The following is a 14,010-nucleotide window of genomic DNA, read 5'->3' as shown; positions in this document are numbered from 1 at the left end:
CCACTGCCACTGCGACAGCATTTACTCTCGTCCCGGCTGCCTGCTGCCTTCTGCCTCTCCGGCTGCTTCTGCCTTTTGCCTTGCGCCTTTTAATAGTTTATATTGTTTCCAGTTTGCATTTCCTCCAACGCTCCACTTTTTCTGTCGCGTAATTTTCCGCATGTTGCCTTTGAATATCCAAAAAAAAGAGGAGTGTAAGAAAGGGGCAGCCAAAATGCAAATGGACAGTTGAAATAATTGCTAAAGCTGATGAATGACAGACAAGATCATGGGGCCAGTGGATTTTGCTGTTTGATTAAACATTCAGCCACCATTCCGTGGCATTTCCTGGTGTATCCTGCTGATGGCTTTGCTGGCCCAACCACTTTGATTGGCATTTTAATGCGAAGTTACACGTGGCATGTTATTATGCATTAAGCCAGCTCCCTGCTTGCTGTATAAAAAATAATATTAAAATATTAACAATTCACATAGCGCAAACGAGCGAATGGGGAACCTCCTTTTATGCGCACGGCAATAAAGTTTTCAGTCTGTCGCACCTAAAAGGCAAAATGGAATAGTTGAGGAGTTGCCTGCAGATTTTAGTTGGTTTTTAGCTGTTAAAGTTGAGTCTAGGCAATGTCTTAGTAGAGGAATTTGCCAATTAGGGCAAAGGCTAGCCGTGTGGCTGTAAAATAGAAACATAAAGGGAGAACCTTTTGCCACGGAAAGTGAGAAATTTTTACAACAAAAATTCCCCCACCATTCCCAGCTACCATTTCCCAGCTAATATTCCGCATATAATAAGCGCAACCTTGATTATAAATCAACTTTAAATATATATATTCTGCCCGCATAAATTCCCAACTCCACTTAGAGCTGAGAGTACGTAACCCCAGTACCGGGGCCATAAATATCGTGTGCATTTTTCAATTCTAACATTTCCGCTGCGTGTGTGCAAAATAGGGAAAATTATTTATGGCATGCAAAAAAAAAAACTGCGCCACAGCCATAATCATGCCCCACGAGTCTCATACGTCTGCGAGCTACAATTGCCTTCAGGAAGTTTCTAATTTGGTTTGCAGCCAATGCAATTCAATTAAGACGTTAATTGGCTCTACGAGAAGTCAAAAAGACACAGAGAGAGAGAGAGAGAGAGTGAGAGCGGGGAGCCAAACACAACAGCCAGCGGTGATGGAGGAAATGGGCGATTTCCTGGACGAAGAAATCACAAAACGAAAGCCAAATCAAGCAGCAAAACTTTTGCAACTGGCTGTGTGGCTTTATTTAGCATAGAAAATTCGATGTGCAGTGGGGGAGGATGAGGATAGATATTTCGGTGCCCACTCATGTGCATGCCTAATGAAGCCACCCAGTGAGCGTTTGGAATTGATGGGCACAAGCCAAGACCCAGCCAGTTGACGCTGAAGATACAAGTTTTGTAGCAGGCGGCAAAGTTTGGCCAGCAACTTGGCACAGGGCACAGGGCACAGCACACAGCACACAGAGCATGGCCCTGTGTGTGTCTCGGTGTCTGGCTGGCCATGTGCGGACACAGAAATCAATTAAGTTAATTTCCGCACGTTGCAAGGACAAGGCACTACAAGGATTACACCGAACTTCGAGTCAATAAAACTTTTCAACGACGCTGGGCAACTCTGGGCCCCAGAGTTGTGCATAATTTTGGCATTGGCCAACAACTTGACAAAAGATTGGGCGAGGCAGTGACTCGAAACGACTCTCCATCAAAGTCAAAAAAGTTTAATTGCCTCAGCGACACTCTCTTCGGTTGGATCACGCACCAAATCAATTTGTTTTCTCTCTCTCGCTCCACAGATTGGCTTGCTGCGCGGCGGCAAGATGCTGGCGGAGGAGTCCCCGAACTATCTGCGGCAGCAATACAACGCCGACTCACTGGAGGCGGTCTTTCTGAAGCTCTCCGTCATGCAGAACATGGGCAAGCGGCGGCGCTCGTCCATTGCCCAGGAGATAGTCGAACAGGTGACGGTGCCAGCCATCTCCAATCCCGCGCTGGACATGTCCGACGAGCAGCATGCGGCGGAGATTTCCGGCGAGTTTGGCGACAACATTTCCATGTCCTCGGCTGCCAGGGATCCCATTACGACCACCGCGCCCGTGGCACCACCCCTGCCGCCAGCCCAGGAGATACCCACATCCTTTTGGTACAATCTTCATGTGATGCAGTCGCATCATTTGCACGCGCTCATTTGGAAGAACTTTCTCTGGATGATGCGCAATGTGGGGTGAGTTGGGGGTCCAATTTCTGCCTATTTTCAACTAACTTTTGATACACTTTGTCCGTCCTCAGTGTAATGCTGTTCATTGTGGGTCTGCCTGTGGTGCAGATTTTGCTGTTTTGCTATGCCATCGGGCATGATCCGACTGGCCTCAAAGTGGCCGTGGCCAATCATGAAATGTCCGAGGAAATGATTATGCAACAATTCTGCCCAGTGCAGGCCGGATGCAATCAGACAATGTTGAGCTGCCGCTATCTCGATATGCTGGTTAAGAACAAGAGCATGGTTGTGGTGAGTATATGTTAAGCCTTGCCAGGAGCAGGGAGCGGTACCTGTGCCTGTGCCTGTGTCCCCCCCTTGGGCGCAATATCAACTGTCATTGGCTTTTGCGTTTGTGCATTTGTGCAGTGCGAACTTTGCAATAACTCCCTCCACCCATGTAGCTGATGCTGCCCTGCTGGCCGGCCATTCCTGTAATTTATTTCAATTTGTGAGGACAGCCGGAGCGCTCCTGCCCCCGGGCCCTTGTGGCTGCCTGCCTGCTCTTCAATCTGCTGCACACATCATCTCCTCCCCTCCCTTACCATTCCGCACACCTAAATCAACTGCTTCAAGGCCTGTCCAAAGTATCGGCTTGGCATTGTCTTGGCTACTGTTGCTCCTGGCCACCTCCTGCTCCTGCCACAAATTGTGGGCTGCTGCTGCTGCTGCTGCTGCCCTTGGTGTTTGGGCGCACACAAATTACAGCTGCTTATCTTTGGCAACAGCAACAGCAACAAAGAGCCCCAGTCGCTTCGAGATCATCAATAAATTTACTGTCCAGCACTGACCCCAGTTCCAGTTCCAGTTCCAGCTACGGCTTTGGGGCTCTGCTCGAGCGCTGCCTGCTGCCTGCCGCTGCTGGCAATTTATTGCAAATTACTCCTCAAAAACAAAGTCCTCTCTTTTGCTGCCTAATTTGAGTTTCAGGGGCTCTTGTTGTTGTTGTCCGCTGCTTATAATTTCATGCATTTTACATTAGGAAAAACAGCATAAAAACTCGAACAAGTGGAGCCTTTTTCTCGATTAGTTTTACTGAGGAAAACACAAACACAAGACACGACAATTTGCTAACCAAAAATGTAGAGTTCTGCTCTGGAAATTTCATGCAAAAATTCAAGTTTTACGCTGCAAAATGTCTTGCAAAATTCTAAGATTTTCGCTGCAAATTTCATGCAAAATTAAAACTTTTCCAAAAGGTTTTCGTGCGGTTATTTCTTTGGCAAAAAAATATTATTTTATTCAACGTCCAAGCTGGAAATTGGCATCGACAATCAATTGTCCTGCCACGGCAAAGACAATCAAATTGAGACAACATTTGGGTGCCGTATCAATATATTTCCAATAAAAGCAAACGAAAAGGAAAAGACCGTGACCTGCCCTCAACTTTTCCTCAATTTTCAAATAACAATATGATAAATGAAAGCGGAAATGCAACAACAACAACCTAAGGCAATGCCTCAACTGGCAATTTGTGAAGAAAAGTTTTGTCTACCTTTTGGAAATTGAAAAGCAAGTCCATCCATCCCCCAGCCCCCTATCATACTTAATTTGTATAAATTCCCAGTCGAAAGATAAAAATAAGAGCACAAAAAAAAGAGAAATAAAACGCGGCCGCGTATCTTTAGGCCGCATCAAAGAGCCGTCCCTGGCCCCACAGTCTGGTCAGCCCCAAAAACCAAAAGCGAAGAGGGAGCGAGCGGGCAGGCAGCAAAGTTAATTTTGGTCAATGAACAGCGTATCAACGTGCCATCAGCACATGGCCAGAACCCTGAGCCATCTCACCTTGCCGATCTGCCAAGCAGCTGGAGGCGGAGGCAAAAAGAAAAATTTGAATTTTCTTGTTGCCTTTTGGCTGGTGCTTTTCCAATAACAGTTTTTCCGCCCTGTGCCAAAACGCGTCCCGGGGCATATTGGTGTTGGATGAAGGCAAATTTCTGGGCATCTTAACAGGGTACTTCGTGGTCCATACTTTTATCACTTTTGACTTCATTTCTGATGACAGCGATACCAAAAAAGGCACCAAAAGCGCATCAATTTTTGGGACTTCCCCTCCCAGATACTCCACGCTTTTCGCTACCCCAATTGTGTCTGTCTGTCTCTCCTTTTGCCTTGTGGTTGCCCGTTTTCCTTTGCCCTTTCCCACCATCTTTCTGTAGATCAAACGCACTTTCGGTTACCCTCGTCTTAACGACACAAAAATTGCCCTTTTGTGTGGGAATCCCAGCGCTTGGGGCTGCCTGTAATAATTTTACCCAAAAAACCTCCCAAAAAGGGGGCGAAAACTCTGCTGCCGCTGTAATTTATGCGAAAATTGAAAAACATATTGTGGTCAGCCGTCGCTGACTCGACTCTTGTCGCTGGCTTCCAATTAAAAGTTCATTAGGCATGACAACGCTGCTCATTAGGCCACGGGGGGCGTGGCCAAGAACATTCACAGCCCAAACTGCACTTTGTGCTGCTTGTACACGTTTTTTTTTGCATAGAGAAAAGTCCCTGGCTGGCTCTTCTGATGGCACTTGATTAGCGACAAGCTTTAACTTACGCAGAATGGAGTTTTGCAGGGGGATTTTTCCTCGTTCCTTCCAGCCACTTGTGGGCAAAGATTTTATGAGGCAACTTGGCGCAACAAGAAAATTGCCAAGGTGGGGCAACTTTTTGCTCCCTTTGCTTTGCTCCTCTTTCGAGCTCATTTGCGTTGCTGCTGCTGCTGCTGCTTCAGCTGACCAAAGTTGACTTCATTTGCGCATAGTTTGTGGCTCAAGTTTGTCATAAACAATGTTCAAGTTGAGCTGCAAAGCAGGAGCATAAAAGTTGCTCAAGTTCTTTTGCGGTTTGATTGTCTGACGAGGAAGAAAAAGGGCTCTAAGGCTATTTAATAACATAATTTATGCCACAACAAGCTGCAGAACTTGAAGGTGTGCTCTCCACACACGTTCCAGCATGGCCATTAAATCTAATGAGTGGCAATTAAAGGCACACAGTTGTACCCTGGGCACAGATCCGTTTGCGGAATGTCTTCATTTGTCTTGGCATTAATGCGGCAATTGCGTAGATTTCATGCCCGTTTCTATGCCTCTTCCCAGCCCTAACCCTCTCCCTCTCCCTTTTTTGTGCTTTAAATAACTGCATATCGAAGCCGCAAAATTGCTTCAGCTTAGCCCAAATACACATGCCAATACACGCTTCAGCCTAAACCCAAACCCAGACCCAAACCCAACCCAAAACGCACATTTTGTGGCAGGAAAATCTCGCGCTAGTCTGCGGCCTACACACCCAAGTGGCAGGCCAAAACTTTTGGGCGCAAAACTTTTCGCACTGACTCTCCCGGCAACTTAATCAATGTGTGAAGCACTTACAGAAACTAGCTTAAGAATGGGCGCAGGAGCGGCTGGAGGCTTACACTTCATTATTTATTTTTTGTTGCTTCTTCCTGTGCGTAGAAATGGAATTGTTAAAGATAACATGGAACACATTGTTGACAACAGCTACAGGAAAGGGGGAGGGGAGGATGTTTTCGCGCTGCTGCCGCTGCTTGTCCTTTTGTTTCTTGATTTGTTTGCCTCGCTGAATTTATCGCTTTTGGCGCAAAGTACGCACATTAATTACGGGGAGTTACTTTTATTGTTGCCTACAAGCGCCACACACCCCTCCAACATGCAACAAACAATGCGACAGGAAATGAAGCACAGAGACACAGAGACACAGACACGCGGCACACGACACACAATGAGGCACAAAGAGAGAGAGCGCTGGCACAAAGCTTCCAAGAAAGGAAGTGCTCTTGGGCAGGCTCTGGCTGCCTGGCAGGCATCGCGGCCTGAATCCCACGACATGCGTTGCTCAATAATTCAGCGGCTCCTCCCCACCCCCACTCCCACTCCCACTCCCCTGTGCCACGCCCTGTTCCTCTTTTAATTGCGCAACAACCAGCCAGTCATTCCGGGCATCTGTCTGCCAGGTGCAATGACTTTTTAAGCTAATTGAATGAGCATTTGATTGACTGTTGCCATTTACCAACCCATCCCGCCCTTCCAGAAATATGTGGACGATGATGAAACCGCCTATGAGGAGGTGAAACGTGGCCGTGCCTGGGCCGCTTTGGTCATCCAACCCAACTATACCACAGCGCTGATGGAACGTGTCGAGGATGGCCGCTATGCAGCGGATGCCACCATTGAGGCCTCCGATTTGGGCGTGCGCATGGATTGGTCCAGTGAGTAGCAGCTCTCTCCCTTCCAATTTCATTATCTCCAATACTTATCTCTCTCCCTCCCCCCGCAGATCAACAAATTTCGACGCTGCTCTATCGCGATCTGCAGTACACTTTCTTCAACTTTGTGGAGAGCATGCTGACCGACTGCGAGGTGAATCCCAAGCTGGGCACCGTGCCCGTCTCCATCGAGCAGCCCATCTATGGCTATCGCAATCCCAACTTTACGGACTTTGCCGCTCCAGGCGTCATTCTAACCATCATCTTCTTCCTCTCCGTGGCCATTACATCCGGCGCCATGCTAATCGAGCGCAATGAGGGCATGCTGGAGCGTTGCCTGGTGGCGGGCATTACGGGTCCCGAGATTCTGCTCTCCCAGGTCGTCACACAGTTCACGGTGATGCTGAGCCAAACGATCTTTGTGCTGATTGTCAGCTTTTACTTCTTTGAGCTGACTCTGGTGGGTGACATTTGGCTGGTGGTGGCGCTGTGCATTCTCAACGGCTTGTGCGGCATGAGCTTCGGCTTTGTCATCTCCTGCGCCGTGGACACGGAGCGCACAGCGACGTATGTGGCCATGGGCTCCTTTCTGCCCATTGTGATGCTGTGCGGCATCATTTGGCCCATCGAGGGCATGTTCCCGTTGCTGCAGTTTGCCACCGCCTTCCTGCCGCTGACCAAGCCCACGGAATCGATGCGCTCCATTCTGCAGCGCGGCTGGGGCATTGACAATCCCACCGTGTACAACGGCTTCATTTCGATATCGTCCTGGGTGCTGGTCTTCCTTGTGCTCACCATACTGTTGCTCAAGTTCAAGAAGGGTTAACCGAGAGAGAGCGCGCTCTGTGTGCTCCACTTCTTATGATTTTACTAGGTTCTAAGGGTACACTTATGTATGTCGGCATGTCTCTGGCTGTAGCCTTAGTCACTTGTACAATTTTTGTAATGTTTAAATCTAGGGATAGGTTCCGGAATTCAACTACGCATTGGAAAATTGTTGTGCCTTGTAGCTGTAAGTTCTCATCATCATTCCTTCCATTTGAAAAACATTATTTTATGCGCATTTATGCATTAAGCAAACGAAAAACTTTGAATAAAAATTGAAAGCTAGAGATTGGAGTCTCCCAAAGTTGACTTTACTTTGATTTGCTTTCCTTTTCCTCCGTAATTGTGATTTGTTCACCTTGGTCTAAGCTTTTTTGGGTTTTGCTTTGATTGCAAAACTTGTGAAAATTCCCAGAGAGCCACAGACGGCAGTCTCCTGCTCCTTCATGGTGCTGCCGCCTGTGTGGTCCTTTCAATCAGTCATTGGTTTTGCCAATATTTATTTACCAAGTATCTGCAATCAAAGACCAGAACCAGAAAGAAGCACAGAGGAGAGTTCCCCCAAGTTCGCTCTGGTTTTTGTGGCGGCCTTGGGGGTGTGGCTCGTTTTCGACACATTTCACATTTTGTGGCAAAATCAATTAAACCGGAAATGCATGTACGAGACCATTGAGTGGAGTGCCACAGGGAGAGCAGGAGCAGGGCAGCAGCCAGGCAGCCGCTTAACACGAAAATGCAACCTAACAAGCGAACAAAGTGCCTGGCGAGGCAAGCAGGAGTTTCCACAAAAAAGGAGAGTAAAAAAGAGAGTCGGAGCCATGTGCTTTTAGGTGTTACATATGCATATGTAGGTCAGGGCACGGCATGGGGCGTGGCTGGCTGGAAACAACAGTAACTTGATCCACACACATGTCGTCAGTGACTGCCCGTGACTCTGTCTGTCGGATTGCATCGATGGCAAAAGTTCAATTCAGTTCAGTCCCAGTCCCTCTGGCGGTGGTGCCATTTTGGAGTGCTGGCTGCTGCGCGTCCGAGACGTGTGTATTTACAATTAGATATCCGTCAGCAATCTATAACATTTCCAAGTGCCAAAAGGACAAGCAGCAGCAAGCAGCAGGGTGCCGCATTTGCCATTAATTTTTACACATTCCGCTTTGGGTTTTGTGCGGGGAGCAGCAGCAGCAGCAGCAGCAGCAGCAGCAGTCAGGGAGTCGCATTGCTGGAGTCTTCTTCCAGTCATTGATTACTCGAGTGTAGCTGACGGCGCCACTCGAGCACACAAATTGGAAAATTTTGCAGCATCCAAGCGGCAGCAAAAATCTCATTTTCATTTACACAGAGTCCCCACCCAGCCCATCCCATCCGACTTGCTTCTATCTCTTTGCACATAATTGAAAGTTCAAAGTTTTTGGCCGTCTGTCCTGCCGCTGAATTAATTTTTCAACTTCATAATTTCACGTGCTCCGCGAAGCTTTAATAACAGCAAACCCCAGACCCAACCCAACCCAACCCAAGCCAAGCCATTGTGCTTCCATTTCCATTCCCATTTCACATCTCTTGTCGGCAGCTGTCTTCAATGGCTGCCTGCTCCTTCCTTTGTTTGTGGCTTCAGCAGAGGCTCGAGCTGCTGCTGCTGCTGCTGCTGCTGCTCCTTCCTTGTGCCTCTTGCCAATGGTGTGTTAATTAATTGCTCAATTAATTTAATGCTCAGCGTCTGCTCCCAAAAAGTCAATTGTCTGTTGTTCTTCAATGGGCCTGCACTTTACACAAAGTGTCAACGCAACAGAAGGAAACCTTTAGCAGAATTTAATGGCAATATTTGCTGCTTAGTCTTGGGCCCAGGTCAACCTGTCATGTCTGAGTGATGTTTTTGTGCCTTAATAATAAGCAGGTGGAGTGGTTAGCCTGTGCCATTATTAATGCTGGATAATTAACATTTTGCCTGGCGATCCATCAGGATCTTCAAGCAAGTCTTCAATTATTCAATATTCCCCCAATTAAAACTGAATTACTCAAGGCACATTTGATGCTGCCTGCTGCAAGCTGCCTGCTGCATGCCTCATCGCTCATACATGCGCACTTTATTATTTTAATGAGTGGCATTAATTATTTGCGGTGCAGCAGCCAGCAGCAGCAAACAATATTTGCGAGGCGAAAACCCTTCCTTCTCGCATTTCGCTTGATCCGTTTTGCTTTTGTCTGTGCAAATTGTGTAATGAAAATGTCAATCAATTTTCCCATGATTTGCCATTAAAGTGTGTGTGGATGTCTCTGTGTCTGTGTGTGTGTGTGTGTGTGTGGACCCAATCTACACCTTGTGTCACACACATGTCGCTGGCTGTGTCCCACTCAATGCCAATTGCAAATTGAGTTCATCTGCTGGCGGCGGCAAATATTGACATGACAGGACACACATTTTTATTTTATTTTATTTGCATATTTTTTTGCTCCTTTTCACACGCCCACCGCCCCCCTTTAGCCCCAGCCCCTCAGCTCACATTCTGCTGTATTTTTCCTCTTATTTTTTTGGTTCCATTCTACTTGGGGGCACAACCTCCCCTTAACATTTGCTGCTCGGCATTCTCCTGTCTCTCCTTTGGCTGGCGTGTCCTTTTCTCACTTTATCTGCCAGGATTCGCTCCCCCCGTGTGTGTGTGGGGGTCTTTGTGTAGGTGACAAAAATGACATATTAATTTCCAAAGGGGAAACGAAATAATATAAATGGAGTTGTCGCTTCAAGCTTAAGCGTGTAAGCTTCACGTATCTGCCAGCCCCATGCCCCTGAGTCTCTTCCCCACTTGCCGCACATTCGCATGCAAATTGCTTTGGCAAAAATCTAAATAAATATGATGAGGGAAATCAACACTGCGGCATCGCCCGGTAATTGTTTGACTATTACATTACGCATAAAGAGAAGAAAAGAAAAGAAAAGAAAATATATTCCATGACGGATATTTGGGATATTTTCAGCGAATTTAATGAAGTCGTCCAGCAGCGGCAGCATCAATCATCCTTCGACGAGAGACACACACAGCTAAAGCCAAGGATATGAGCGTCTGTCCGTCCGTCTGTCCGTCCGTCTGTCCGTCCGTCTGTCCGTCCGTCAGTCTTCCAGTCAGCCAAGCGTAGCATCTTCGAGCGAGTCTGTCAGAGTTTGTGTGTGTGTGCGGCTTGTCCATACCTCAATTGAAAAGCACTTTGCCAAAGGATAATAACGATAAATTTTTTATTGTAATGTGTTTTGCAGTGTTTACATGCCGGCTGTGCCTGATGCCAGGCAGCGAGGGCAGCAACAGGAGTTTTGTCGGCCCCAGAAGAGCAGAATTCCTGCTACTACTCCACCAACCCACGTCACAGCCATGGCAACTGCCAAAACAGCGTGTATTGCCATTATTTTCCACAGCAGCCTCTAGCTCTATCTCCCTCTCTCTATCTCCCTCTCTCTCTCTCTCTCTCTGGTCCTCCTACATCTTTGTCCCAAGCTGCTGCTCCTACTCCTACTCTCTCTCCTCCTCCCTTCTATGAGCACAATTTGCAGTCGCCTTTCATGCTGTTGCGCGCGCTTACGGGCAACACTTAATCGGCTTCCGGGGATATTTGGGATTTAGGGCGGAAACCTATTTGTGTCAAGACGCAGCGAACAGCGAGTGTTCTGCTTCAGAGGGAAACTCTGCATTTCCTCGCCTCAGTACTTTATCCCCCGCTTTTCATTTTAGCCATTTTCCTCTTTGCCAGCATATTTAGTCTTTTGTTTTTGCGACAATTTGCTGCCTGTCCGCCTGCCTGCCTGCCTTTTTTTATACTTTACTTAGCCTGATACTTAAAATTTAAAACAAAAGAGGAGTACCCCGCTCCGTACCCCTCCCACAACTCAAGATGAACTACTTAGTTTTTTGTTGCTTAGACTTTTCTCTGTCCCGCGGCAAACATTACAACAATGAAGCCAATTCCGTCAACAGCCTGCGGCGGCCTGCCCATACATAAATATATTTCTCTTTATGCTCTCTGCTGTTGCACTGCTGCCCGACGGAATCTCTATTCGTTTCCCCGTGCTGCTGGGCAGAGTACGTGCTAATGGCTTAAGAGAAAATGACACCAAACTCGAGCATAAACATGGCCAAAAGTCAGCCAAGAGGAATCGCTGCCTTTCTCATAAATATAAGTATGCTTAGAGCTCTCTGTTAGCAAGGGTATTTTGGCTGTGCAAAACTATTTGGCAAGGCAGCAGCGTAAGCATTTCAGGGAGTAGAAGGTGGCACCCACAGATTCCTTAGTGTCTCTCAATCGAATCCTTTACACAGCTGGAACTCTGCTTTGCCACCTGCCAAAGTGTATCAACAACTTCGACCTTTAAGCTGCACATTTTCTTTGCTGTTTTTGTTTCTGTGTGTGTGGCTTTTGGTGTTGGCTGTGCCACGCCCCATACTAATAACGGCCGCCGGCTGCTGCGCGGGGGCCATCGAAAAATGCTGACTATCTCAGGCAAGGATGCAGCGACTGAGCAGTGGTGTGCAGGAGGAGGCTTTAGCCTGGCTAAGCAGCTGACTTGACTGCTCCTCATCCGTCGTCTGGCATATGTGTGGCTTGGGGTTTTATGTGTGTCTCTGTGTCTACCAATTCCCTGCTAATGGCTCTTTTGTGAGCATTTTCACACAGCGTGGCTGGCTCAATGGAATGCCACAGGCAGTCCGACTGCTCGTCCGCTCATTTTCAGTTATTTTCCGTTCAAATATTTATGATTTTCCAAATGCCAAAGTTCACGTCCACGGAACAACTCTCTTTGTGTGTTTTTATACACAGCCTAGCCGAAGGTTGCTTTGCAAGGAGGAATTGGCAATAAATAAGCAAAATTATTGGCTAAATCAAGTGAAAAATAAATTATAAATATTGAATTATTTAAAGCATAAATTAGGAAATATTTAATGAGAGCATCCACACACCACACTTGATTAATTGTTTTGGGTTTTTCTTTCTACAAAATTAGTTGTTCCTTTTGTCATTCTTTGCCGTCAGCATTTTGAAGTGTAAGCATTTTAAAGTGTATTAACCGCAAAAATGTCGCCTTTAATATTGCTTAAAGCATCGTAGTCCAAGTCTCTAGCCCCTCTAGTCTAGAGACTAATCATCGTTTTACTTAGAAGTGTAAAAAAACAACGTACAGTGGAAACGTTATCCCTTTTAGCTTGTTAAATTAATAGGCTATTAAATATATTCTAACTGAAGCGAATAAAGCGACAAGTACCAAGTCCTATTACAATTTCAAATAAATCGTTGGCAACCCTGTTTGGCTTTTTTTATTAAATAATTTTTGTTATCGATTTCAGCCCTATTTTTGACAGCTACAAAACATTTTCTAGTCGACGTAGTAGGCTTTAATTCGTCATTGAACTGACCAGACAACAGTTCGTTTATTTTGCATTCAATTAAATTCGAGACATCCACAAAAGCAGTCAAATAAACAAATACGGGAAAAATTGTTAGTGAACAATAAAAAAAAATTAACAGGTGATTTTTGTTTAAAAAAAAAACGAAAAAGCAACCTTTCAGTCTCGTGTTTCTTCTATTAACTCGAGCAGTTTGCTCTCGGTTTACGTATAGGCAAAAAAAAAAAAATTAATTTATAAAAAATAAAAGCCGGAAAAAATTGTTAAAAAAAAGGTGAGTTTTTTTTTTTTGGAAAAGCGAAAAGCAAACTTTTTTCTAGTGTCACAGCAACTCGGTTTTATTTTGTATCAATTCAAAATTGTTTCCTGTTTGCAGTTGCTTTAAAAAAATTAACACAAAAACGAAGGTAAAAATAAATTTCGAATTAATGCAGCGACTGAAAGGTCTGTTGGCGCAGAAGAAACTTTTCTCAAATCTCATGGCACAGGAGGCAGCTATCAGCCAAATGCCGGAGCGACTCAATGCGCTGTTCGGGATCCTCAACAACCCAACTACCAGTGGAAAATTGTTAGCCGAAACGCCAAGCCATTTGCTGCCCATGGCTACAGCTGCGTGGAGACTCAGCCGAACCCTACGCCGGTCCACAGTGCCGGCGTTCAAATTGCATTGACCAAAAAGTAATCAAAGGCCGGCATATATATTTGTGAAACTGCACGCCCAAGCGTTCCTTCAGTGTGGACACAATGAGGAAGGTTTTCCACCAGCACGCATTTCCATTTGAATTCAAACGGTGGCACTGCAGACCCCTCAAGCTGACATCGGAAGTGTGGAGCGCATCCTTGGATATCTTTCGACTGGACTGCCTTCATGGCCCAGGAACAGAGAGTATCAACGCAGCAAATCGCGCCCTATATTTTCAAGCGTCTGGACACTCAACTGAAGGCAATCCAGTATCCACCGATGATACATAAGCAGGATGTTCCCCCGATTACCGATGTGATCTTGGCTGTTCTGCAGTTCCATCGTGTGCATGCAAATGACGATGCGCACTGGAGGAAACCTTTCTCGCTGTGTGCACTCTGATGGAACTTCTGGACGTTTAGTTTGATAAATATCAGTCGGACCAACACTCAAGGACACACAACTATAAACAACACTAAAAAGAATGAGAGTAGATGTCAACTTTGGAGTGATTTTTTATAATTTTTAATGTATTTTCTTTGACATTTAATTCTCAGCTACCCCAAGCGCACATCAAATTCTTTTGACTTTTGCCGCGTGATATTGGTGCTCGTGTCACCACTGTTAAAA

At 46.2% G+C, this 14,010-nt stretch overlaps 1 protein-coding gene across 3 annotated transcripts in view; it reads left to right on the top strand.

Moving 5' to 3' along the window:
* LOC117897276 (ABC transporter G family member 20) overlaps positions 1-14,010 on the top strand; it is a 66,037-nt gene that overhangs the window by 34,699 nt on the left and 17,328 nt on the right. For 2 of the 3 annotated variants that reach the window (XM_034806005.1, XM_034806007.1), the window contains exons 6-9: positions 1,816-2,243; positions 2,309-2,528; positions 6,315-6,492; positions 6,561-7,623. In XM_034806005.1, the coding sequence (XP_034661896.1) occupies positions 1,816-2,243; positions 2,309-2,528; positions 6,315-6,492; positions 6,561-7,315 (1,581 nt within the window). In that variant the 3' untranslated portion in view covers positions 7,316-7,623. Of the gene's footprint in view, positions 1-1,815; positions 2,244-2,308; positions 2,529-6,314; positions 6,493-6,560; positions 7,624-14,010 lie in introns of those variants that run through there. The other variant, XM_034806006.1, reaches the window with a different exon arrangement.

This window comes from Drosophila subobscura, chromosome O (genome assembly GCF_008121235.1).
Source record: "Drosophila subobscura isolate 14011-0131.10 chromosome O, UCBerk_Dsub_1.0, whole genome shotgun sequence".
In the NCBI taxonomy this organism is placed as follows: domain Eukaryota; kingdom Metazoa; phylum Arthropoda; class Insecta; order Diptera; family Drosophilidae; genus Drosophila; species Drosophila subobscura.
Note: the sequence above shows the minus strand (reverse complement) of the source record. Positions and strands in the feature narration are given on the sequence as shown.